The following is a 23,976-nucleotide window of genomic DNA, read 5'->3' as shown; positions in this document are numbered from 1 at the left end:
GTGTTTGATGGTTTCATTTCCTTGATCGGTAGCTAACAGGAGAACTGGGAATCCAGTGGTTCCAAGACCCAATATATATGGGTTTCTCTTCATGCCATCACATATCAGAAACAAAGACCACATTACAAATTCTACTTTTTACAATAAATTATAGGGAAGAGTTCAATCTAAAAACCAACTGTAAGACAAAAAGGCTCTATCTAATTCTATTTGAACACAGTCAAGTTCCATTGTTTTTTATGGGCAGGGCAGGAAGAGATGCAAATACACTCCTGAAACCATCCCTTCTTCTATCTAGCCTGCAAACACTTACTAATCAGCTACAACGTGTCCAATCCTGGGCTCAGAGGTTATTGTAGTAACATAATAGATACACTCTGTTAAGGGCAGAGAGCCCAAGGCCTCAGAAAGAGACAGGCAGTCAATATATAATTACCTAAATTATAATTTAACTGTAATTGCGACAAGTATTATAAAAATGTGATTAAAAACAAAACCAAATTTTAAACTTTATGTGAAATGAAATGTCACAGGCTGAGTGGTGTAAATATCTAGATTTTGTTTCATTCTCTTTATGGCAAAAGAAGCAACAATGTTTAAAATAAAAGGGAAAGGGAAGAAATAATAACAGAAGATTAAGACTTACTCCAGCTACAAAATGAAAATAAAAATTCACCCCAGGGGCTCCTAAGAGTGCTTCAAAATACAATATTTTAGGGGAAGCACTTGGCACTAAAGTAAAACTGTACCAAATTTCAATCCAGCAAATCCGCATCAACTCCTACTTTGTGTCAGAAGGCTGTACTTTATACATATTAGGCTCTCAGTAATATACTTCTCAATATTTATTCATGTTACAACTGGCCCAAAAAATTATTCCAGCTTCTCTTGAAATGGGTATACAAAAGCAATGAACTATGTCATGAAGAGACTGATACATTTTCTGACTGTCACAAAAAGCTAAAATGTTGAAGTAATGGAGGGGGGCGACTTTTAAATGACAGTATTGGAATTACTGTAAATTAAATTATTTATAAAACTTATAAATTATTTATAAAATTTAATTTATAAATTATCATAAATTACATATCCCCTGTAATGCCAAATTACTGAGTATACTAACACAGAAACTGAGATACACCAGGGAAGTCTTGATTACCAAAGACTGCCTAGCTCTAAGTTCTAAGGTATCAAACCAAAAAAACCTAGGAGTTTGGGGGTATTAACATCATTGCCACAAATATTAAAGTAGTGGACTTATACATATTATGAGAGAGATACATGTATCAATATATTCACGATTAAAAAATAAAAAACACAAGTAAAATATCATCCTTCCATTTTCCTGAGGTATTACATTGATGACCACTTTGAACAAGGCACAAGCTTCCCACATATTACCTTTCTAACATTTTACCGGACAACCAACCACAGTGCTTTCTCTGTTACTAAATTGTCAGAATTTCCATGTATGATTATTGTGGAGAAAAACATGAATAAAGAATAATCAGAACATTCTAACAGATTAAAAATGTACACCAAAATGGTGCAATATTTACCAACTGTAGACAAGTACTATAATAATCACCTTTATAGAGCTCACTGACAAAATAACAATAGTAATCAAATATATGTAACTAAGTAACTATTTAAACTCGTAACAAAGGCTTTTATGATACTATTAGCAGTAAATGAGCAACTCCCATAAAATATGACTTAATATCACCCTGATAAGAGTTTAAGTACATATAACCATTGTTATGTGGAAAAACATTATTTTTAATATGTGACAACCCGACAGGATTTAATTACCACACCTACTTCAAACTATTAACTGCTTCAGTCAAACCTGAAAAAATAATATTTATGTGGCTATTGAGAATCATTATGATTGATGCAATCTTTTGTGTTATTCCCTTTACAGTCACTTACTTGCATTTGTTATTATTAACAAGGAAAAATGAGAGGGGAAATGTGTGTTTTTGTTTTGCAACAAAGCTTTTCTGATGATGACTAACTTCTTCCTTTGAACACAAAAAGCCTGTTAAACTAACTAATGTACTTATAAATACATTCTTTACAATGTGCGCTAAGCAAGAAAAGGAAGAAGGGGGGAAAAAAAGCCTGTAGTACTTAAGCTAGAATTAAAAGCAACCCAGGCAAGATGAGTACATAAAAGCTGTCAGGATAGTTGTTATTCTTATTCTCAATTTCTTACAGCTCATCTGCTCTCAAGGAAGAAAAATCATAGTTTCTTTTAACCATATCCACAAACAGATCTCACTTGAAAGGAAACATAGCAAGTGATTTGGCATGAATGGGCATATTACCAATTTTCCAGCATCCCTACTGAATATTTATGTCGGTGACGAATGATGACACTGGTGAAATATTTTAACACGAAGCCTTGCCTTGTAAATCGTCTGAATGATGCTGTGTCAAAACAACACCTACCATAAATCAGAGGTTTTAGGGCCAGTATTTCTTGTTCTAACACGCTACCTGCTCAGCAGAATCTCTTGTGTGAACAGGCATAGATTAATGTGTGCTAAGCAGAGCCATCTTACCTCCTAACTTATAGAGCTGTAATTTAACAGGCCTATTATCGTCAGTAATTTTGACAGTGCTGAAATATTATACTTGTTAAAAATACGCACTTAGCACTAACTCCAGTGGTCATTTTAACGGAATAGACAGATAGGTATCCCTACAATTATCTTTCTTCTCCACTGATGACTTTTTCTTTTTCTGTCAAGGCAGTGGTCTGTTGACAATTGATTTTATGAAGAGTATATATAGCAAGACAGATTCTCTGATACTACAGAAAGTTCACCATGTCGCTTCCAGTTCATTTTTCACTTCCCTGCAAGTTATTTATTAAGCAACTTGTAGTGGATGCTAAAGAGTCCCTTTCCTGGTTCAAGAAGCAGAACAATAGTTTAAACCCCTAACACCCTCCTCCCCACAACCCTCAGCTCCTACTTGATGCATATCCTCATCCAGGATATTTGCGAAATCACCTAAGGATAGAGTCTCATTTCCCACTCAGTCAAGTTGGAAATCTTAATCCTTAGGGCAATTCTAGGCCTTTCATCAGGGAGGATACAAGAAAATGTCTCTCTTAAACAGCACTGCAACCATTCCTGTTCCATCCCTCACTGGGTACAGGTACCTTCCACCAGAAGAAGAAAAATGGCAACAAAAAGTTAGCATGTTTCTTTTTCTTTTTATAGTATTTTAGCTCTAATTTAACTTGATCTGTAAAGAAAAAATATATATATAATTTTTTTTTACACCGGAAGCATAAATACACACACACACACACACACACACAGACCCACACTCCACTGCAGAGCCATCGGTCCTATGAAATGAGCATACTGGCCACAGCCCAATGTTAACTTTGCACTTCCCTGAGAAAATAAACAAACACAGCATCTACTGACACCAGCGCTCAGTTTCTTAAAGACAAATTAACAAATTGAAAGCAAATAAATAAATATTTATCTGGAATCCATCGCAGTCAACACTCTCAGCCAAGTGTTATGTCACCATAATTAGGCATGAAAAAAACAAGACAACTATCCACTCATCTTGTCTCCAAAACAAAGGGTGAAATTCTAGAGACTTGATAAGAATAAAATGTCTCTGCTGACTCTGATGGCGTAGAACAAAACTGAAAAAATTGTGTGGTCATATTTCTCCCTGAACTCATGTTTGACTCAGGTCATACACACGACCGACCATATTCTACCCTTTAGAATTAAAATATACCCAGGAAAGATGTCCGTGGGTGCCTATTCCAGTTACTAGGTGAGAAGGTATCAATCAAGAAATCCAAATAACCTTGTTTGAGATGCTAGATATTCCAGACAACACTGTAATTTTTTATAAACATAAAGAGTTTACATTATAAATCATGACAATACTTTTAAAATTCCATATCAACACTACAAAATACAAAGACCCAAACTATAAAAATGGAATTTCCAGGAAAGCTTTAAAGTAACCACCACCAGGTTTTGCAATAAGACGCTCTCTGAAAATAATGCAGATCATGCTGCCCTCTTGTGCCAGATGCAAAAAGTAAAATGAATTCTGGCCATGCAAGGAAAACATGATTTACATTTAAAATAGAAATCATCTCTTAATTTCTGGGTCTTAATGACCCAGGATTTGTGTTACCCATGTGTTAAGATCTGATAGAACTGAAATGGGGCTACAATGATCGAAGACAAATGTAGACTAGGAAGAGTCAGACGCAGTCATCAGCACAGGGACACAGGTCACATCTGTAAGACACTGCAACTCGTTTCAATCAAAATGAGTAAGAAATGTCGGGGCGGCTGAAAATGTGTGGCTCTTTAACAGACACACACAATACTGTTACCGAAATACATCTTAGGAGGGGAAGATAAAAAAAATAGAGATTGGTGAGAGGAAGGAAGGTAAAACAGAAGAAAACGAAAACCAGCGTTTGTCATTCTAAGACCACACACTAATTGATTCAAATTTTACCCAAATATTAATAGCTAATTTATTAGGTTATGAAAAATCAGTAGACAATAAGGCATTGAATCATAGACAAATGAAGTAAATTTCATGCGACTATATATATATATATATATATATATATATATATATATATATATATATATAGAAAATGGACAGTAACTTAGTCATGTAGGCTGCAGCAATGGAACTTCCTTAAAAATCTGCTCTCTGGAATGGTTAAACTGTGTCAGAGAAACTTTGTTACTGAGAAGAAATATGCACTTTTCAGGTTTACCTTGTACTTCTCCTTAAATCCAAGTAAATGAACATGGGACTTCAGTGGGGCTACCAGTGTTTTAGGCCCTCCACTAAAGGCCTAGTTATCTGCATAACTGCAAAGGGCCCCCGCTGATTAACAAAACGCATGAGGATATTAGAGGGAACACAAGAAGGGAAACAACACATCTGGGGTGCGGTACCCATGAATGAGTGTAAAAGACACTTCTATTATCCAGACCAGGGTTACTGAGACTTTTCCGGCACCTGCAGGATGGAGATGGGTACAGACGGGAACTCTGGCAAGACCTCCTCAAATCCAAGCTGGGCTGTGGTTCGGCAGATCCGCTGGGACTCTGCCTGGAGTTGCCAGTTTCTGTACCAGCAACCACCCAAGTTGAGTTTGCTGGAAACTATAGATGGTCCCCAACTTACAATGGCTGGACATAACAATTTTTGGACTTCGAATTTTTCGACTTTATGATGGTGCAACAAAGTGATACACATTCGGAAGAAATCATATGCCGAATTTTGAATTTTGTTCTTTTTCCAGCCTATTGATATGCAATACAATAATCTCTTGTGATCCTGAGCAGCAGCAAGGAGATGATTTTGCCAAATTGTAGGCTGACATAAGGGTCCTAAGCACATTTAAGGGAGGTGAGGCTAAGCTATGATGTTTGGTAGGTTAGGTGTATTAAATGTATTTTCAACTTAACATGATTTTCAACTTATCATGGGTTTATCAGCACATAACCCCATCAGAAGCTAAGGAGCTTCTGTATACACTGGCAAAAGGCCTTCTGTCCCCTCAGTTCTCTAAAATTTGGGAGGTCGGCAGGATCCTGAGCTCATAAGAAACATACCGGCCACTGGGTATCTCTGAAAGCGTGCTCTAAATAACAACGTATTGAGAAGAAAAAGATATACTTCCTGATCTCTCTGTGCTGCTCAGAGAACATGCTCTGCACTCTGGGGCGGCAACTTTATGCTGGGCGCTTGTATACATTTAACGAAGCTTAAAAGTCGAGCATGTTTTGATTTTTTTTTTTAATATTATATAACTATTAAAGTATATACAATCAATAATGCCAACTATGAGGCATCATTCTAGCTCTGGCTTGTTCTTCCCACTATAAAAAGTACAAAGATTTTATCCAAATGGAAAATTAAAATCTACCATGTAAAAAATTTCTTCAGTGAAAAGCACCTTTTACTCTACCACTAAAAGAGTAAATACTTCATGGTCTCTAAGCAGTCTGGGCAAAGTAGGCCTGCCTTCGGAGTACTTACCTGGGCTTCTATTTTCTTGAAGGAATAAAGTCCTGCCAATAGATACAGGAGTAGGAGGCAAGATAAGCGCCCCTGTGCTGCTCTAAGATTAGCAACCTTGGAGACTTAGACATGGTCTAAATCCTTGAATAATAAATAAACCGACACATGGAGAAGCCTACAGGTCTTGAACATGCAGAGTCTGGTTAACTGTGGTCACGAGCATTCACGGGCTGTGATAACAGAAATTCAGTCCCACTTAATGCTCCAAAGTTTTTAACTGTAGTTTTCAAATTAACTGGCCAAGTGGAACGACTTTATGGCCTTAATAGTACATAAGTCCTCCAATCACTTTCTAACTACAGCTATAATAAGACTGTAGATTTGTGTGGGCCCCTGCAGTGTATAATTCCTTGTGCTTCGGACAGTGCCGGGGCTAACCATGTGTTGATTAAATCTTCACAAGGTGCTTTCGAGAAGAGTCTTCTTTAGTCCTCACGACAGTCTTGTGTAACAGGAAGAGCAGCAGCAGCTGTTTCCGTTTCACGGGTGAGGAAGTTCCGAGAGGTCGTCATTGTCGCTAAGATTCATCAGGCACTGGCCATGCCCTAAGCCTTGATCTAAGCACTGTGCATATATTAACCTGCTTAATTCCACAATATCTTAATAAGGCAGGTGTGAACAGCATCCCCAACTTACGGATAAGAAAACTGGGGCACAGAGAAATTAAGTAACTAGCACATAAATACTAATGTAACTATAACCAGCTGTTACTTAGTAACAAGCACCAAGACTGAAGCCAGGCAGCGGGCTCCAGAGTCCATACTTTTAACCACAACAACATCCTGCTTTGAGATGTGCCTCCCCAATAGTATCTCCGTGCTCTGGCCTGGGTCACATGGTGACTTCATGGCCAGACCAAAGCTGCTCATGAACTCCCTCCAGCCCACTTCCCTGCCTCGACAGGTTCTGTCCATTATTACCTGCAAGAACAAAGCCACACTGGGCCTCACCACAAATCTAAGCAGCTGAACAGAGTGGGGATGTATGTTGATGAACTAACTCTTCCTAGGAACCCAGGTCGGGAAGCTACCCTCAGAAGCAAGACAAGCCAAAGGCCTCAGGGCGAAGGTCCTGTATTTTGCCGTGTATAATGCACACCCAAAGTTTTTGGCCCAAACTTTCAGGGAAAAATCTTTCGTGGAAGATTTTTAATTTTTTAATTCAAATTTTTATTTGCTTACATTTAAGTACTTGTTTTTTGTATTATAAAAGAATTTCAGCATTTATTTTTTAACATATTATGGTACAAGAAATTGTATGAACAAATAATTACAAAACACAAGAACAGATAAAAGGTACAAGAAATTTTATGTACCGGTAACAAATGTATGATATTTATGCATCATAGAAGGCCAAGAACTCCATCGTTGCAAGTTTGTCAGAAGTTCAACAAAACCGATGATTATATTCCAGGGTATTATTTGGCATACAGATATCATTATTGATTTCTAGAGTTACACTTTTAACTCATAAGCATAAATAAAAGAATTAAAAACATTTATGTAGATAAGGAATTAGTAATGCCCATTATAAGGCACATCCTTATTTTTCCCTCACACATTTCGGCAAAAAAGTGCACATTATACACAGCAAAATATGGTTATCAATCACTTGGGTACACTCATATCAAGAACTTACTACTAAAGACCCACATGGCAGATACAAGCAAGCCTCTAGTATGTAACCAAAAGTTTACTTTAAAACTACGAAGTCAATAACTTTTATTGAAGAGGAAGTTTGCATTTTATCCACCTTAGGTTTTAATTAATTTTTCATTATCACTTTAGATAAACCTCACAGATCACATGCAAGGGCTCTGTGGTTCCAGAAACGGAGGGACAATGGAAAAAAGAAGAAACGCACACAAGGTCCTTCCTAAAGGATGACCTAGCTTATGTAACACTACATGATACAGCCAATGTTTAAGCAGCTAGTCAACTACATTTAAACATGTTTGCACTAAATTTAGGGTTTCGTATGCCATACATCAAATGGATTCCTCAATCATTCTGCCAAGTGAACATTCAGTTAGTTTTTCCACACACACACATAAATTGGAATAAAAGCTTGTATGCCCTCTCCATTCAGGTTTCCTCTGGTCGAAGAAACATGTCAGTGAAGCTTTTTGTAGAAAATGAATCAACACGCATAGTGATTTTCTTCCAAGCATCATCTCCACTTTCAAATACTGAATTGCAATCAGACGCTAAATATGTTAATAAGACATATTGACTGAGAAACTTGGTATCTGACTTACCTACTGGATTTCTATCAAAAAACAATACTGGAGCTTTCAAAATGGACTCAAACATTCTGTTGTGTAAAGCTTGTGAAGAATTAACAAGGACGTAGAATACCAACAGCGATCTTGCTATGCCGAAAATGACAGTAGCTATTGTTAAACCTGAAATAAAGAAACATCACTCAGAGAGCACAGGATTTCTGCATTTTCTTTCACAAAGCTAAAATATTACAGGCAGTTCATAAAGATGTTACGTATTTTATTCCATAAAGGATCTGAATTCTATTAAGAGTTTAATGCATTCACCAGATACATTTATAAAGAAGAACATAAAATAATTTCTTTTTCTCTCATTAAATAGAAACTACCTGGGGAAAAAGAATCAGGTGTCAAGTACAATTTCATTCTATTCTTTCCTAATTCAATTACAAGTTCCATTAAAAACTCAAAAGACAATTATAAAAAGCAGTTGCTCTTCCCTTCCCCATATTCCAAATCTTACAACTTACAATAGGTCTCAGGCTCTAAAACTGGTGTTTTGATACCAGCATGTGATATTAACAAGGAACAGGGAAAAGATTGACCATTTCCTTTTAATAAATGCCCAAATACCTTTAAAGAATATGTAAATACCATATTAAGTTGCAAGGAGAAAACCTCCTAATTGAATTGCAAAAATATATAAATTAATTTTAACATGAGATAATTAATCTAAATGAGAAACTCATCTCTTGTTAAGTGGTTTCTATAACACAAAGCATTTTCAAATGAACATAATCATTTATCTATTTTATTAATGACATAAATGAATACCTACTATGCATTTAAAAATTAAAACATCTCCCCTACCATCTCTCAGACTCACAATGCTATTGTAAATACAGTGGGGATAACTTTCATAATAAATATTCCATCAAGTACTTTTTTCCCCTTCAGATGACACATCACTCTTTTTTAAACTCTGAAAGCTGCTCAAATTCCTAAATTCTGTCAACAGGCAGGCATTTTCTCTAGCCCACATGAATATATAACAGAACCATTTTCCTTTATTCTTTAGGTCTCCCATAGTCCACCAATTCGGAAGGTAAACAGCTAATGGATTTAGATTTCTTAACAAGTGATCAACGCAATAAATACCAAATTTCAATGAGTAGGTTCTTACAAAGATAACTCGCTCTATCTTCAAGGAAAACTTGTATGAGCATTTCCTGTGGGGATATTTAAAATTTTAGATGAGGATTTCCTTTAAAAAGTACGTAATGCTACATATATTCTAAGCACTCTCGTGAAAACAGAGCACTGTGTTAACTATTAGTCTGGCAAGCCAAATGTTAAATTACTCACACAGTTGGGAAGGCGATAACATTGTGATCTCAAGGTAAGAAAGAGAAGGAAGCCTAATTCCCAGACACTGGATTTTGCCCTGCTTAGCTTCCCTCTTAAGTAATTAGTGAAGCCCAAGAGATGAGCAATATGGTGAAGGGAGCTTTGCATACCTGCGAAGGAATAATGCTTTTATTTGGGGGGCCTTGCTGCCAGCGGATTTCATCCAAGTTCAACAAAAGCCAGGGTTTATTCAAACAGAATTGGAACAATCCGAACCAGAGGGTGGGGATCCGTTTCTAATCCCCTTGCCCATCCATATAATAATATAAGATTTAGCAAAAGCAACCTATTAGAATAGACAATAGCCACATATTTCCAGTGGCTGATTTTCTGAATGCTCAACCCCGGTTTAACTTCCAAAATCCAGTACAGAGCAAATTAAGATTCTTCATTGAACCTCTTTCTTCCAGTAGATTTTAAAAAATAATTATTCTAATTAATTCACCGAGTAAATGCGCCTCAGACTCTTAATCTGTTAAGACATTACTGAATTACTCCTGGAAGCCTAGTTACTCACACAGGCTCATTGTAAGCACCTCAGACTCTCATATAATAGACCAAATGATTACACTTTACCTGAATAAATTCCTAAGTACCAGTTAAGATCGAGCTTCTCAGTTACATTTCCTTTTCCATTTACAGTGATGTTCAGGGCACGCTGTTCGTTTGCCCTACAGACCAGGGAAGAAAAAAAAATATTAAACTGTAGATGGAATTTAGATAAACACAAAGGAAGAAAATAAACTTAACCTCCACTTGGGAGATATGTTTTATGCTGGAAGATGACTTCCAGCTCGCAGGGTCCTGTGTGTATCTACCTTATAAAAATTCAATGTGACTCATGACTCTGAGTTCTCAAAAATTGTCTGTGAAGATGCTGCTGAGGATCAGACCGGAGTCGAAACCATGGGAGGGTCACACTCCACCAGCAAGAACTTTAATTTTTCTTCAGGGGAACCAAGTGAGGATTAGAAGAGCAGGCTGAACAAAGCCCACCCCACCCCCTGACTCTGTGAGAAAGCGAGGCTTCATTTCAATTTTATAGCACCTTGTGGTCAAGACCAGAAATAACTCACCAGTAGGAAAGCCACCAATCCTGAAGAACGTAGGCAACCTAGAGTAGGGAAACAAACACAACCATCAAATGCTAACATCACTCACCAGCTCAAAACTCTCCCTTACTAATAAAATGGAGACCGAAAAGGCTCCAGAAAAGGGAGATGGTCCTTCCAGCTCAGGTCAAGGTTGTGCCAAGCCCAACATGCCAGAGAACAACAAGTCAAGTAAGGGCATGTTACATTTTAAAATATCTAAATAACATCCTTTTTATCCTGGAAGCCTTTTGTAATGTACACTCAACACCAGTAAGCCTCACTTATTTTGTTTCCCACAGATAGCCCATTTCATTGCAAATCCAAGGGGACTGCAAAATACAGCAATATAAATAAATACAGGGCAGGCCAAGTGGCTCAGTTGGTTAAGAGCTTGCTGAAGAGTGCGAGTTCTAAGCCACAGGGTTGCCAGTTAGATTCCCACATGGGACAGTGAGCTGCGCCCAACCTGAGCTGCAACACATGGCAGGGTGGCTCAGCTGATGAGAGCACGAGCTCCTAACAACAAGGTTGCCTATTTGAGATGGTGGGCTACGCCCTCCCGCAACTAAAGACTGAACTCGGCACCTTCAGCTGAGCTGCCGCCTGGGTGGCTCAGGGAATAAAGCGCGCGCTCTTAATAACAAGGTTGCCGATTAGACTCCCACATGGGATGGTGGCTACGTCCACCTGCAACTAAGACTGAACTCGGCACCGTGAGCTGAGCTGCCACCTGGATGGCTCAATGGATAGAGTGTGCATCCTTAACAACGAGGCTACTGGTTCGACTCCCGCATGGCATGGTGGCTACACCCACCAGCAACTAATTGAACACAGCACCTTGAGCTGAGCAGAGTGACTAGACTTGGAACTGAGCTTGCTGCGCCCTCCACAGCTAAGACTGAAGGACAACTTGGCTGTTCCCCTTCCCCAATTCCCCAACACTGTTCCCCTCCCCCAATTCCCCAATAAAATCTTAAATATAAATAAATAAACAAATACAGTATGAATATAAATGCTACTGTAAATTTTAAGCTAACAGCACAAAACAAATGTCCTTACTCACCTGAGCTGTGGCATTTGCTAGAATAAGGAAAATGATGATAAACCAGTGAGTACCAGCTGTGATGTAATTCTTGTAGGCCTTAAGACCAATTTTTCCTTCAGAACGGCTCTCCTCGGTTGCTGTACCCTGTATATTCTCAATCTGGGAAGGAAAAAAGGCAGTGAGAGACAAAATTTTTAAAAATGAACCCCAAAATTTCAAAAGTTCAACAATGCACTCCATTGACAAAGCTATGGGAAAACACACACATTTGACACACTGATAGGAGCGCAAAATGGTACATCTCCTACTGACAAGGGTGTAGGAATATCTAGCCATACCATACATGCATTTACTCATGGACCCAGCCATCCCACTTCTAGGAATCTTTAGAAATAAGGAGATATCACTTGCACAAGGTTATCACTGTTGCGTGGCTTTGCTTAAAGTAGAACATCATGATTTCCAGCACAGGCACAACAAACCCAATTCATGTATAAATGCAGAAATGAGTCCCAAAATAATATACAATGATACGTAGCTAATGTATTGCTCTAAATTATTTGTTTCGCTCAATGATGGAAACATAAAACAAAGTAGGGGCTCATAATGTTAGGCAAATACAGTAAAGTGAGTTTAAGCAGTAAAATGGAGTAGTAAGAGTTTGGATATAGGTAGGAGAGCCTATGTTCCAAATCAATTTGGTTCCTGAATTTTAGAGAGTGATTCCTGAGTTTGAAATGTGAGAGACTAATCTGAATACTTATCAGAATCATCCAGGCTCCTGGATTCGGCTACTGAGAAATACCTGTGTATTTTTTTAGGGAGAGCTAGTGAGTTTCTGCACTTTTGTCTGGAGGACTTAAGAGAATGCATTAGAGATTCACATGAGCCAAGGATGTCCTGGGTTCTAAGCTGGCCACTGGGGATTCAAAGATGGATAAGATGTGTTTTTTCAGTCTTGAAAGGTAAGAAAGGAAGATGGGAACTAACTCTAAAGCGTCTACTGTGACCAGGTCCTTTACATGCGCTACTTCTGGCCTGCCACAAACCATCTGGCACTGGGGCAGGATAATACTCTCAGTCATCTGTGGCACCAGAACATTCCCACATGTAGGAAAAGTAGCTGACGTAATGTGGGCTACAGCAGGACGCAGTCTGAAGGGGTCTTTAAGCCTCTGGGTGCAAAAGGAAAGCCTGGGGCCATCTCAGCAAGTAGGACTGACCTAGGATCAATTCAAGGGTTCTACTACCAGCGTGAGCCACCTATACCTACAAGCGTATAGCAGTCCACTCACTCACTACTGATCTCCATAAGATTCTCCAACCGATACCCAAAGGAGAACCCCAATCAGGCGTGCTCCCTTTGTTCTGTTTTAATTCTACAAATTCCATGGAACAAGGCCCTGGAACCTTAGGATCTGCTTTGGGACAAAGATGTCACGAGCAGAGCAGAATGAAGATCCAAGAGGCCACTGAGAGCAGAGAGAACCAGGGCATGTGGCAAGACGACCAAACTCACAGCTTGGGTCTCTGGGGCACCATCTTTCAATGAGGGTCTAGAAGACTGCTGAGACCAAACCGAAGATTCCGAGAAGGTCCGATTCCTCGGCGTGGGACTTTCTGGCATGGAAGGTTGTTCAGCCTCCTCATTTTCCTTCTTTAAAAGGGAACCAAAATCTACCCCAGATTTCAGAAACTCAGTGTATGTCCCCTTTTGCACCATTTTGCCCTAAAATAAAAATAAAGAATTTGAGAAAAATACATTTGCATTTGATAATACCAATCTAATCTAACTCTAATCAAGAAAAGTTAATTGACCTTAAATTATTATTTTCATAAGGAAAATTATCCTTAGGTCTGAAATTCTGGTTGACAAATCTAGTTCCATTTAACTTGACACAAAACTGGGCATTCTGTTCTCTGCCAAACCCTGTGTTAGGTGCACAGAGGGTATAAAAGAAATGTGTGAGCATATGTTAAAAATGGAAATCATTGGGCCGGCCGAGTGGCGCGATGGTTAAGAACTGGCTTGGGACGCCAGAGGGCCCCGGTTCGGATCCCACATATGAGGGCCAGTGACACTGCCCTCTACAGCTAAGATGCTGAACAACAGCTCAACCTGGAGCTGGGCTGCAGTGAGTCGCCGGCGACAGCGTAGGCTGCAGCCCCTGTGGCAGTGGGTTGCCATGGGCTACCGTGTGTAGCCAGCAGCCAGCGTCAGCGGCCAGCAGCCGCAGCGAGCGGCCGTCCAGAAGCCGACGACTGATGTGCCTCGCCTGGGAAGAGCGCAATGATGGTGCCAACTTGGGCCAATGAAGCAACGTCCTCCACAACTAGACTGAAAAACAAAACAACAGCAACTTGTCTGCTCCCCTTCCCCTAATTCCCCAGCACTGTTCCCATCCTCCCAATTCCTCAATAAAAATCTTTAAAAAAAAAAAAATGGAAATCATTGACATCACTGCTACGGTCATTTAAGGAAGCAGAGAGTATAGATGTTGGTGGTAGTAGCAGTACAGGTTTTTTAAACAACGTGAAAATTGAGTTAAATCTCATGTAACAAGCAAAATTTAAAAGAAGAGTCAACACTTCATGGACAGTGTAGAGGCCTGACCACTGCACTGTATACCTGAAGCTGCCGTTGAATAATACTGTATGTCAACTATAATTTAATACATACATAGTCATGGGATGTGGAGTATAGTGTGGGAGTGGAGTCAATGGAATTGTAACAGATATGCATGATATCGGGGGTGAGGGGGCAGTGGATGTGGGGAGGGGAGTTGTCACTTTGTGAGGGGAGAAAAGCATAACTATTGCATTGTTTTGTACACCTGAAACTAATAATAATAAAAATAATAATAATAAATAAATAAAAGAAGTCAATTGGGGAGGATATTCTGGGGGTGGGGGGGGACTTAAGATTGACACGGAGGTGGGTGTAAGCACTTCTGCATAGGTTAAGAGTCACTCATCAAATCTTCCTGACCATTGTCATAGTATCATGTGCACCAATGAGACAAGATGTGTGGGAACTAGCCCTGTATACATAAAACCCATGAGCTGCACCTTCATGGTCTTTACTCTAAAACTGCCCATGAAACTCAGGAAGTTAGCAACTCAACATTCAATATTCCATGTGCTAAAGTAATGAAACAAGCAGGCTATAAGGCTGTGGCGGCTCTAATGCCTCAGTAGCCCATACAAGAAAACCAAAACCTAAGTCAGAGTCAATGCACTCAAATCTGAGAAGATGAAACTTAAGAGCCACAAGCAGCCAACCAGGTCTTCCCAAATCAGGCAACCGCTGAGGTTATAGCCAATCAAACAATTTTTTTTTAATGTATGTGACACCTCATTACATAGTTTCCCCTCCTTACCAAGTTATATCGAATAATGTGCAGACATTTTCACTATTTTCTTACCCTGTGAAACAAGACTTGGCTTATTTATTCAGTGGTAAACATAGTATTAGGCACAATCCCAGGACGCAAAACAAATCAAAGAAGGGCAGCCCTGGTTATGGCAGGTCAGGAGGAAGGTGGCCCAGCCCCCCTGCAGCCCTCTCAGCCCATCCCCCCAGGGGGTCCACTAAGAAAAACCCAACGAAACTCTTGGGAACCATTTGATACTACAGAATTAGAAAATTATTTATGATATAGTGTGTCTTGTTCCATTTGGGAGGCAAAATTCATACACCTTATTTAATGAAACGACCACTTTCCATTTAAGTATCTGCAAAATGCACAAGAAAATGACTATGGTGTAGAGACAGCGGTTTTACTCAGCAGCCAAGCACTGACAATTCCAAGAGGGGACGAGGGGGCAGCCAAGGTCTCTCTGCTGTTAGAGAGGGACGAAACAAATAGTAAGGATGAATCCCCAGGGGTGCTCACCAGTGGACAAATGGTTGTTTTGATAGTACTAACATCAGGGGTGAAGTCCTCAAAAGCAATAAGGTAACCCCCCAAAATATCCAGGAACTGGCTCAATAGGTTATTCTCCTGCCTGCTGATTCTGTACTCATAATACTGCCAACACCGGGGTTCTACCACACTGGTCTCACCCCTCTGCACATGAACTTCATTGTTCCCAAGTTTGAGGAATCTGAGCTCCCTACCCCTGGAGGAGTAGGGAAGAGTCAACACATGGAACTGCTTCTAAAGATATAGCAATTCTGCCTTTTTATAATCTTTCTTAAGGCACAAATTCCATTGGTGAAGTGAGGTATTTGACAAAGGGCCTGTTGGAACCGACAAGGGTTAATGATGGAGGTACTAAGACACAGAGGCAAACAACCACTAAGCCTTAAAAATCCTCACGAACCTTTACCCCTGCAACCATGCTAGCTGTTGTGGGTTGAATAGTAGCCCCCCCACACCTCCCCACTCCCCATCCCTCCCGCAAAAGATATGTTCAAGTCCTGACCATTATACCTGTGAATGCGACCTTATATGGAAATAGGGTCTTTGCAGATGTAATCAAGTTAAGATGAGGTCACACTGGAGTAAGGCGGGCCCTAAATCCAATGACTGGTGTCCTTATAAGAGAAGAGACTCATACAGACACAGGGACAATGCCATGTGACAATGGAGACAGCGATGGAAGTGCAGCAGCTACAAGCCAAGGAACACCAAGGATTGCTGGCGAACACCAGGAGCTTGGAAGAGGCAAGGAAGGATCCCCCCCTAGAGCCTTCAGTGACAGCATGGCCCTACCAGCACCTTGACTTTGAACTTGTAGCTTCCAGAATAATAAGAAAATATTTCTGTTGTTTTAAGCCACCCAGTTTGTGGTACTTTATTATGGCAGCTCTAGAAACTGATACAACACTAGCCTAAGCCCTTACTTCTATCTCCTGAACTTTACTAAGACTTGTAATAGTTTCTGCTATGGCCCCTCCTGTGAACATCAAGAGGGATCTTTTAAAATCACGCATCAGATCACATCATTCCTGTGCTCTGGACCATCCAATGGCTTCCATCCCACTTCAGGGGCTGCTACCACCGCTTTCAGCCCATCTCCCTCCGTGCCCCCCTGCTCACTCTGCCTCAGCCACACTAGCCTTCCTGCTGCTCCTCCAACATGCCAGGTCAGTTCCTCCCTCAGGATGCTGCCTCTGGACCCCCTCCCAGTGCCCCTCCCCCAGGTTACTGCATGGCCAGCGCCTTCATGTCACTCAGGTCACGTGAGGCACCACCTCCTCAGGGGGGAAGTCATATCAGCCCCCACCCCTCTACCCCTTTCGTCACATCTGTCCCCATAAGGATGGAAGCCCATGATGGCAGGGACTTGTCTTATAGCTGAACAGGCTCTCACATGAACCGGGCATGTGAAAAGCCCTGTGCAGTGAGACTAGCAACTGACTATAGGACAGTGGGTGTCCCTGACCAGGCAGGGGTGCTTGGCTATCCAATCATGCTTCTGTAATGAATGGAAGACACTCTTTAGGGAAACCCTGTAAGACAATCCAATGGAAACAAACATGTCTTTGTATCTCTAGTTTCCAAATAATACTTTGACTTAAGTCGTGGAAGAGGAAAATAAAAAGTTCTAAATAAAGTAGCATCATTATCCTTAATTTCACTAGAATAATTTTAATTCAGTAACTCTGAGGGAGCAATTTTATATACATTAAGGTACAGGCCTTAGGATATAACAGTAACATTTCTACATGTCTTTGCATTCTTCCTCAAAGGATGGATAGCAGCTCTGAGAAGAGAGGGACGGAAAATGGGAGAGAGAAGAATTTTACATCTAACGCAAGGAGAGTGACCTCCTGGAAGGCCTTGCCTTCAATACACCTGAGAGCTAACAAGCTCCATACACTTCTCGAAATTACTTACATCTTTCAATATCAGAATCTGACTTGCAGCTTTTAGGTACTGCAACTGATGAGTCACTAAGATTGTGATCTTCTCATACAAGGTTTGACAAATACACCTATAAATGTAAGAGGTACAGTATGCAAAAACACATTAATGGGGTGCTCCAAATTGGAAAACACACATCTTGAAAACAAGGAGATAAAGGCAATACAGTAGTCAAAGATCTGTAGTTTACACACCAATATAAATACAAATTAAATACAAATATAAATCAAGGAAGCCAAGTAGGTCCTCAAATTCAACAGCAGCAAACTTGAGTCTAGCTCTGCTAAGAAATTCTAGAAAGCAGTCTAGGGCACGAGGTAGTGACTATTAAGTTTGTTTTTTCCTAAAACTCAGCTTAAGAATTATTTATATATTTCATGCTGAAAAACAATTGAGCAATACTGACATTTCAAAACCTGACTGAACTGAAATACCAATTATTTTATTGCTATGTAGGAATGGGAGAAGGAGGGAGCTATGCCATATAAAAATGTGCACACATTTCTTAGACAGTTTAGTAAGTGATTATTATTTATGATGTGCATATTAAGCAAAAGGAAAAAAAAGTCTTAGGTCCTCAGTAACCATTGCCAGAGTGCATTTTCAGACGTTTCTTCCTAAATATGATTAGACAGAAAATATTGGGTTGGTGGAAAAGTCATGACACATTTTTGCAATGAAAAACATAGAAAAACTACATCATGACTTTTCCGACAACCTAATAAATACTAGTTCAGCCTCGATCAGTCCCATCCAGGAAACACATCCTGTTTCATTAGAACTGAAAACCTACAGAATATGGAAATGAAAGAACAGAACCCAAATGGCCTAAATCAGTGAAAATCACCCAATGGCTCAAAGGACACACCAATTCTCTTAGGGAAGATCCATCTCATTATTCAACCTTAGAAGGTTTTGTTTTGTTTTGTTTTGTTTTTTACAGTAACTCCTCAAAGTGCTCCTACATTTTAAACGCAGACCCCAGCTGCACCCCACAATGGCCTCCAGGTAAGTGAGTAGCTGGTACCAGGCCTCTGTGACCACAGGCAGGGCTCCGCGTACACACTCCGGTCGCCTGAGTCGCATGCTGCGCAAATCTCAGGAACATGGCCACAACTCAGTCTGCGGAGGTGGGTCAAATCAAGAGTTGTGGAGGCACTCGGACTGGAGTTCACATCCATGCCCTGCTCTACCTCTTTCTAGCCCAACAATGTCAGGTGAGCTATTAAACCTCTTTGAACCTCAGTTTCTTCACCTCAAAATAAGGCTAATGTCAATTCATAGGCATGTTCTGAGAAATAAAAGCGCTAATCCACTTAGTAAATGTTAGCTCCATTCTCCACTCTTCCCATAACCTGTAAAAGGCCGGCCACTTTGCAGTCAGGATAGAAAAGTCCTAAGGGGACACTTTTGAGACTGGGCCCACAGCCAGAAGCCAGACTCCAGGATGTAGATGCATATACTATCACTTCATTCTTTAAGTCCAAAAGGATCACTTTTTCTCTTTAGACATGTCTTCGTTTGGCTTTCATACCAAAGTTTCTTGACTAAGTAAATCCCTCATCAGGCTTGGTACGAAAGCTTTTAATGGAATCGTTTCTCTTTAATTCAAAATCACTGGCCATTAATCCCTGAAGACAGATTATAATCAAACCTGATGGGTTGCTATGTCTAAGGTGGGCCAACTCAAAAGTTTTAAAACATTTTCTTCCTAACATTCCATCACCGATGAGGTAATATAATTACAATGATATTAACAGTGGATGGCTTTAAATTTTTCCTAAATTATGCTTTTCGTCAAAATCTCCAGGAAAATACTCTATTTTCCAAATTTTTAAGAGTAAAATTTTCCAAGTCAGGCCGTAAAAAAATGACTAATTCCGCAACAAGCAGTTTAACTTATTCTATGTAAGAGCTGTGTTAAGAGGTATCACATGCCATGGTGGAGGTACAAAGAAGACAATCACAACCTTCACATTCATTCAATCAACAAACATTTGTTGAGGTGCCAGGCACTGTCCTAAGGGCTGAGGACACACCCACCGGTCAAGAAAACAGGCAATACTCTGCATGGTGCAGAGGGAGCTACACTAAACGAATACAGAAAACACACTACAGGGTCGTGACATGTGCTATGAAGACAAAGCAAGGCGAGGAGGATTGCTGTCTCAGGTGGAGGTGACACTTGAGCCACGAGACTATCTCGGGAAAACTCCTTGGAAGAAAGCACAGCAGGTGCAGTGGCTCTGAGACAGAAACATGCTGTGCAAAAGCACCTTCAGGAATTCACAATTTAGTGGGTGGTGGGGGACATGTAATGATCAAGTACAGCCCATGAAGGGCTGTGGGAAGATAGGAAGTGCACAGTCCCTCCCGCCCGCCCCCCCAGAGAGACAAGGAGGGAAGACGGTGGCCATGTCCTTCATCTTTCTGCTTTGCCCTGGCACACTGTTCCCTGGCTCTTGGACAGAAGGAGTAATACCTGTACAGACAGACAGATACGAGATAGGGCTCACCTCATTCAGGGCACTACACAAAAGCCGGCATGCCTGGAACACGTACTGAGGCTGTGCAAGGAAGTGATGGAAAGGGGAATGAAGGCAGAATGCGAAGAACCCTGTTTGCCATTTTAGGGCTTGGAGCTGCATCCTGAACATGAAGGGGGCTCTGCGAAGGCCTGAGAAGGGAGGGTGGGCTGAGAAGGCAGCAGTGTGGAAGGTCTGATTAGGACAGACCCAAAGAACTAATTACCCCGGAGGCGGGGGGTCTGGTGACATGGGGCTTTCTAAAATACAGCAGGGATCCATGGCTAGAAACAGATTCGACTGACATCAGTTCATCTAAGGGCCCCTACCCTTCTTTATGTGATAGAACCCACTTAATGTTGACAACATATAGTTGTAAAACTCACAAACCTTAATAACCTTGGCTATATACTCATGACTGAAGTAGACTGTTAATGGCAAGTGAAAGTGTAATTCATTCACTTTTGATACAAAAACACTTCGTATTACTAAGCTTCAACACAGCCTCCGTCGTTCATAGTATATTGTTCAATCCAATTTTCTGACTCGTTGAGAACATTCTCCAGTTGCTGCTGAGCGGTTTCCTAAATTGCATTCGTGCTCCCTGCCCTAAGTTTCCCTCAAGAATGTGGTTCTGATTAGCAAACAACAGTTTTAACAAGCTTGCTTCTATCAAGTGTATATCCAAAGTCATTAAACCCGCAAAGTGCGAGAGGACTGTATAAAACGCCTGTGTTCGAAGAAGACCTTGGGAGAGCTTTTGTGATAAGCGCACTGATACTTCGCAATTAAAACCCTTCTCTTTCCTCCTAGTGACATGAATGCAATAACTAGCAGAAATTTTTCTTGGAGTGGGGGAGAGCTTGTGCAGACTCACAAAAGACAGAATGACAGACACGTGGGGAGTTCAAGGTGAAGCGTTGGGAACAAGGAGGCTGAGCCCACCAGGCACTTCTCTGCCTCAGGGAAGATTCATCAAGTCACAGTCAGGATGGGGTGGGAAAGAGAGGTCAGGGCATACAACTGGAGGCCATGCCAAGTGTCAGCTGGCCCTACTCTGCACTCTCAAAAATTCCGTGTACTGTGCACTTTAATTGTGGTAAAATTTATGTAAAATAAAGTTTACTACCATTTTTACCATCACCACCATCCATCTCCAGACCTTTCCATCACCCCCATAAATAAGCACATTTTACATACATACTCTGGTGGATTAATGTTAGGGGACCCACCCCGTGAGCCATGCTTAGTGGGTGGCCTCGAATCCCAGCTCTGCGAGTACAGGCTCAGGGCTCCTTCACACACTTGGCTCTGATCGAATGTCTTTACTTCGCTCTTTTGGACCTGTTATGAATGAATAGTGCGCCCAAACCCCCACTTCACATGTTGATGGCCTTAATGCTCTCTACCTTAAAATTTGGTGATAGGACCTTTACCAGGTAACTAAGTTAAAATGAGGCCCTTAGGGTGGGCCCTAATCCAATCTGACTGGCTTCCTTAGAAGAAGAGCAGATTAGAACATAAGAAGAGAGATACCAGGGGTGCAGGTGAACAGAAAGACCACATGAGGACAGAGCAGGAAGACAGCCATCCAAAAACTAAGGAGAGGCCTTAGGAGAAACCAAACCTGGGGACATCTTGGTCTTGGACCTCCAGCTTCCAGAACTGTGGGACAATAAATCTGTCATTTAATTAAGCCATCCAATCTGTGGTATCTTGTTATGGCAGCCTGCTATAGACTGAACGTTTGTGCCCTCCCACAATTCACAGGTTGAAACCTAATCCCCAACGTGATGGTATTTGGAAGTGATCAGGTCCTGAGGGGGGAGCCCTCATGAATGGGATGTGTGCCCTTATAAAGACCTCAGAAAGCTACCTTTTCCCTTCCACCATGTGAGGAGCAGAGAGAAGAACCAACCAGGAAGCAGGTTGTCACCAGACCTCAAATCTGCCTTGATCTTAGACTTCCCCACCTCCAGAACGGAGAGAAATAAATGTGTTACTTATAAGCCACCCAGTCTCTGGTATTGTTATAGCAGCCTGAACAGACACAGCCCCAGCAAACTCATACAGGACCTCACAGCACGCCTTTCCAAGTATTGTAGCTTTCCTTTTGCAGTACAACATGCATCTTCCACTAGAGAATGTGCCTTCTGTTCCTTCACATGACCTGCTTCTTCCGACCTCTGCACCTTTGCTTCCACTATTCCCTTTGGCAAAGGAACTGAATCCTACTCTCAGTCTCCACACACCGTTCCCAGCCCGCAGGACCGCAGGGTACTTCCCGCCAAGTCCAGTCCACAGTAAGCTTTCCAGTCTAAGCTGACCATCTAGAGCTGCCCACTTCTACTCCTATTTAGCATCTGTTAGCCGTTCTCAAAACCCCTTTAAGCTTTAAGAATAAACTTTTCCCATGCTTTAGTGGTAACAAACTCCATGTAGAGACAAATTCTTTAGGGGCCACAACAAGATGTAGACTTCTTGATCTCCCTTCTTCTGCTCAGTGTGGGTGCTTACCCTCTGGCTTACTGTCTACTTTGTAAACTAAGGTGTTTTGCATAATAACATTTGCAAAAGCATCTATCTCAGTGCACACAGTCGTGCTTTAATAAGTGCAATTCAAAGGGCTCACTGGCTTTAACAAAGTATAAACCACAGCAAGGTAACTGTGGAGTAGATATGGAGGCTGTTTTAGCAAAAGCAAGTTCACGCCATTTTGAAAAGGCCAGCCTAGACTACATAGAAAGCGTCAGCCAGTGCACATCAGGTTACAGTATACACAGAAAACATTAAGATTCAGGTTGTTCTAGTTCAGAAGCTCAGTGGCTCAGCAAAAGCCAAAGCAAACAAATTCCAGAAACAAAGTGAGAGGGTGGAGTTAAGCCAGACTCTAGATACCCAGTTTCAAATTCAAGTTAACCCTACATTTGTGGGTCTTACCAATTCTGGGAAGACTCCATGAAGCAATATTAAATGATTGAAGCCATACTCTGCTGCAAACAAATCATTCTTAAATTCTGGACTTTACTAAGAATTTCCAACCTACAGAATAATAAGCGTAAACCAACAAGGTCTTTCACGGAAGATCTGTATTGGTGATGGAACTGCTTCTAAGGTGCCACAAATAATGAAGGCAAAGGAGTGGCAACCAAGTACCAGGTAACTGAGTCCCACCTGTAGATTTAAAAATTGTACATCTTTCTTATACCTGGGGTCTGGGTCCATCAACAGTGTCTTGGTTATCTGCAAGTTGGGGAGAAACGGGGGGTAGGGAGGGAAGGGCTCTGTAAAACTTTCCACTTATTTCTTAACTCCCTAAATTTCTCTAAAACGGGTCTTCTGTGGAAGGGAGGGAGGGGAAAGAGGGACGAGGCAGAAGGAGCCCAATCTTCTGAGGCACAGAGGCTTTCCAGAGCCCAAGCCACTGGGTTCTTGGAAAGCAAAAATGACAGAAAACATGAGCAAACTCACAGTTGGAACAAGTGCTTGCCAACCTCTGCATCTACTGCACTGAGAGGATCGTCCAGAAGGTAGATGTCTGCATCCTGATATACTGCTCTAGAAAACATAAAGCGGTATCAGACAGAAGAATGCTTCACGCTCCCGGGATCTCATCTCTGAATCATGACGGCGTTCAACAACTCACATGATTGTCATTCCAAGAGCCAACGGAATAATCCAAGACTTGTGCGCCCACACACTGTAA

At 41.0% G+C, this 23,976-nt stretch overlaps 1 protein-coding gene across 1 annotated transcript in view; it reads right to left on the bottom strand.

The window, feature by feature from the left end:
* Window positions 1-23,976, bottom strand: part of ABCC4 (ATP binding cassette subfamily C member 4 (PEL blood group)) — a 289,286-nt gene that overhangs the window by 134,672 nt on the left and 130,638 nt on the right. Inside the window, exons 13-19 of the mRNA XM_019663851.1 lie at window positions 23,742-23,828; window positions 17,719-17,815; window positions 13,392-13,601; window positions 11,891-12,031; window positions 10,810-10,847; window positions 10,310-10,404; window positions 8,363-8,509 (exon numbers count right to left, since the gene is read on the bottom strand). Coding sequence (XP_019519396.1) covers window positions 8,363-8,509; window positions 10,310-10,404; window positions 10,810-10,847; window positions 11,891-12,031; window positions 13,392-13,601; window positions 17,719-17,815; window positions 23,742-23,828 — 815 coding nt within the window. The remainder of the gene's footprint in view (window positions 1-8,362; window positions 8,510-10,309; window positions 10,405-10,809; window positions 10,848-11,890; window positions 12,032-13,391; window positions 13,602-17,718; window positions 17,816-23,741; window positions 23,829-23,976) is intronic.

Source organism: Hipposideros armiger, unplaced genomic scaffold (genome assembly GCF_001890085.2).
Source record: "Hipposideros armiger isolate ML-2016 unplaced genomic scaffold, ASM189008v1 scaffold_407, whole genome shotgun sequence".
In the NCBI taxonomy this organism is placed as follows: domain Eukaryota; kingdom Metazoa; phylum Chordata; class Mammalia; order Chiroptera; family Hipposideridae; genus Hipposideros; species Hipposideros armiger.
This window is presented reverse-complemented; position numbering and strand designations above follow the sequence as displayed.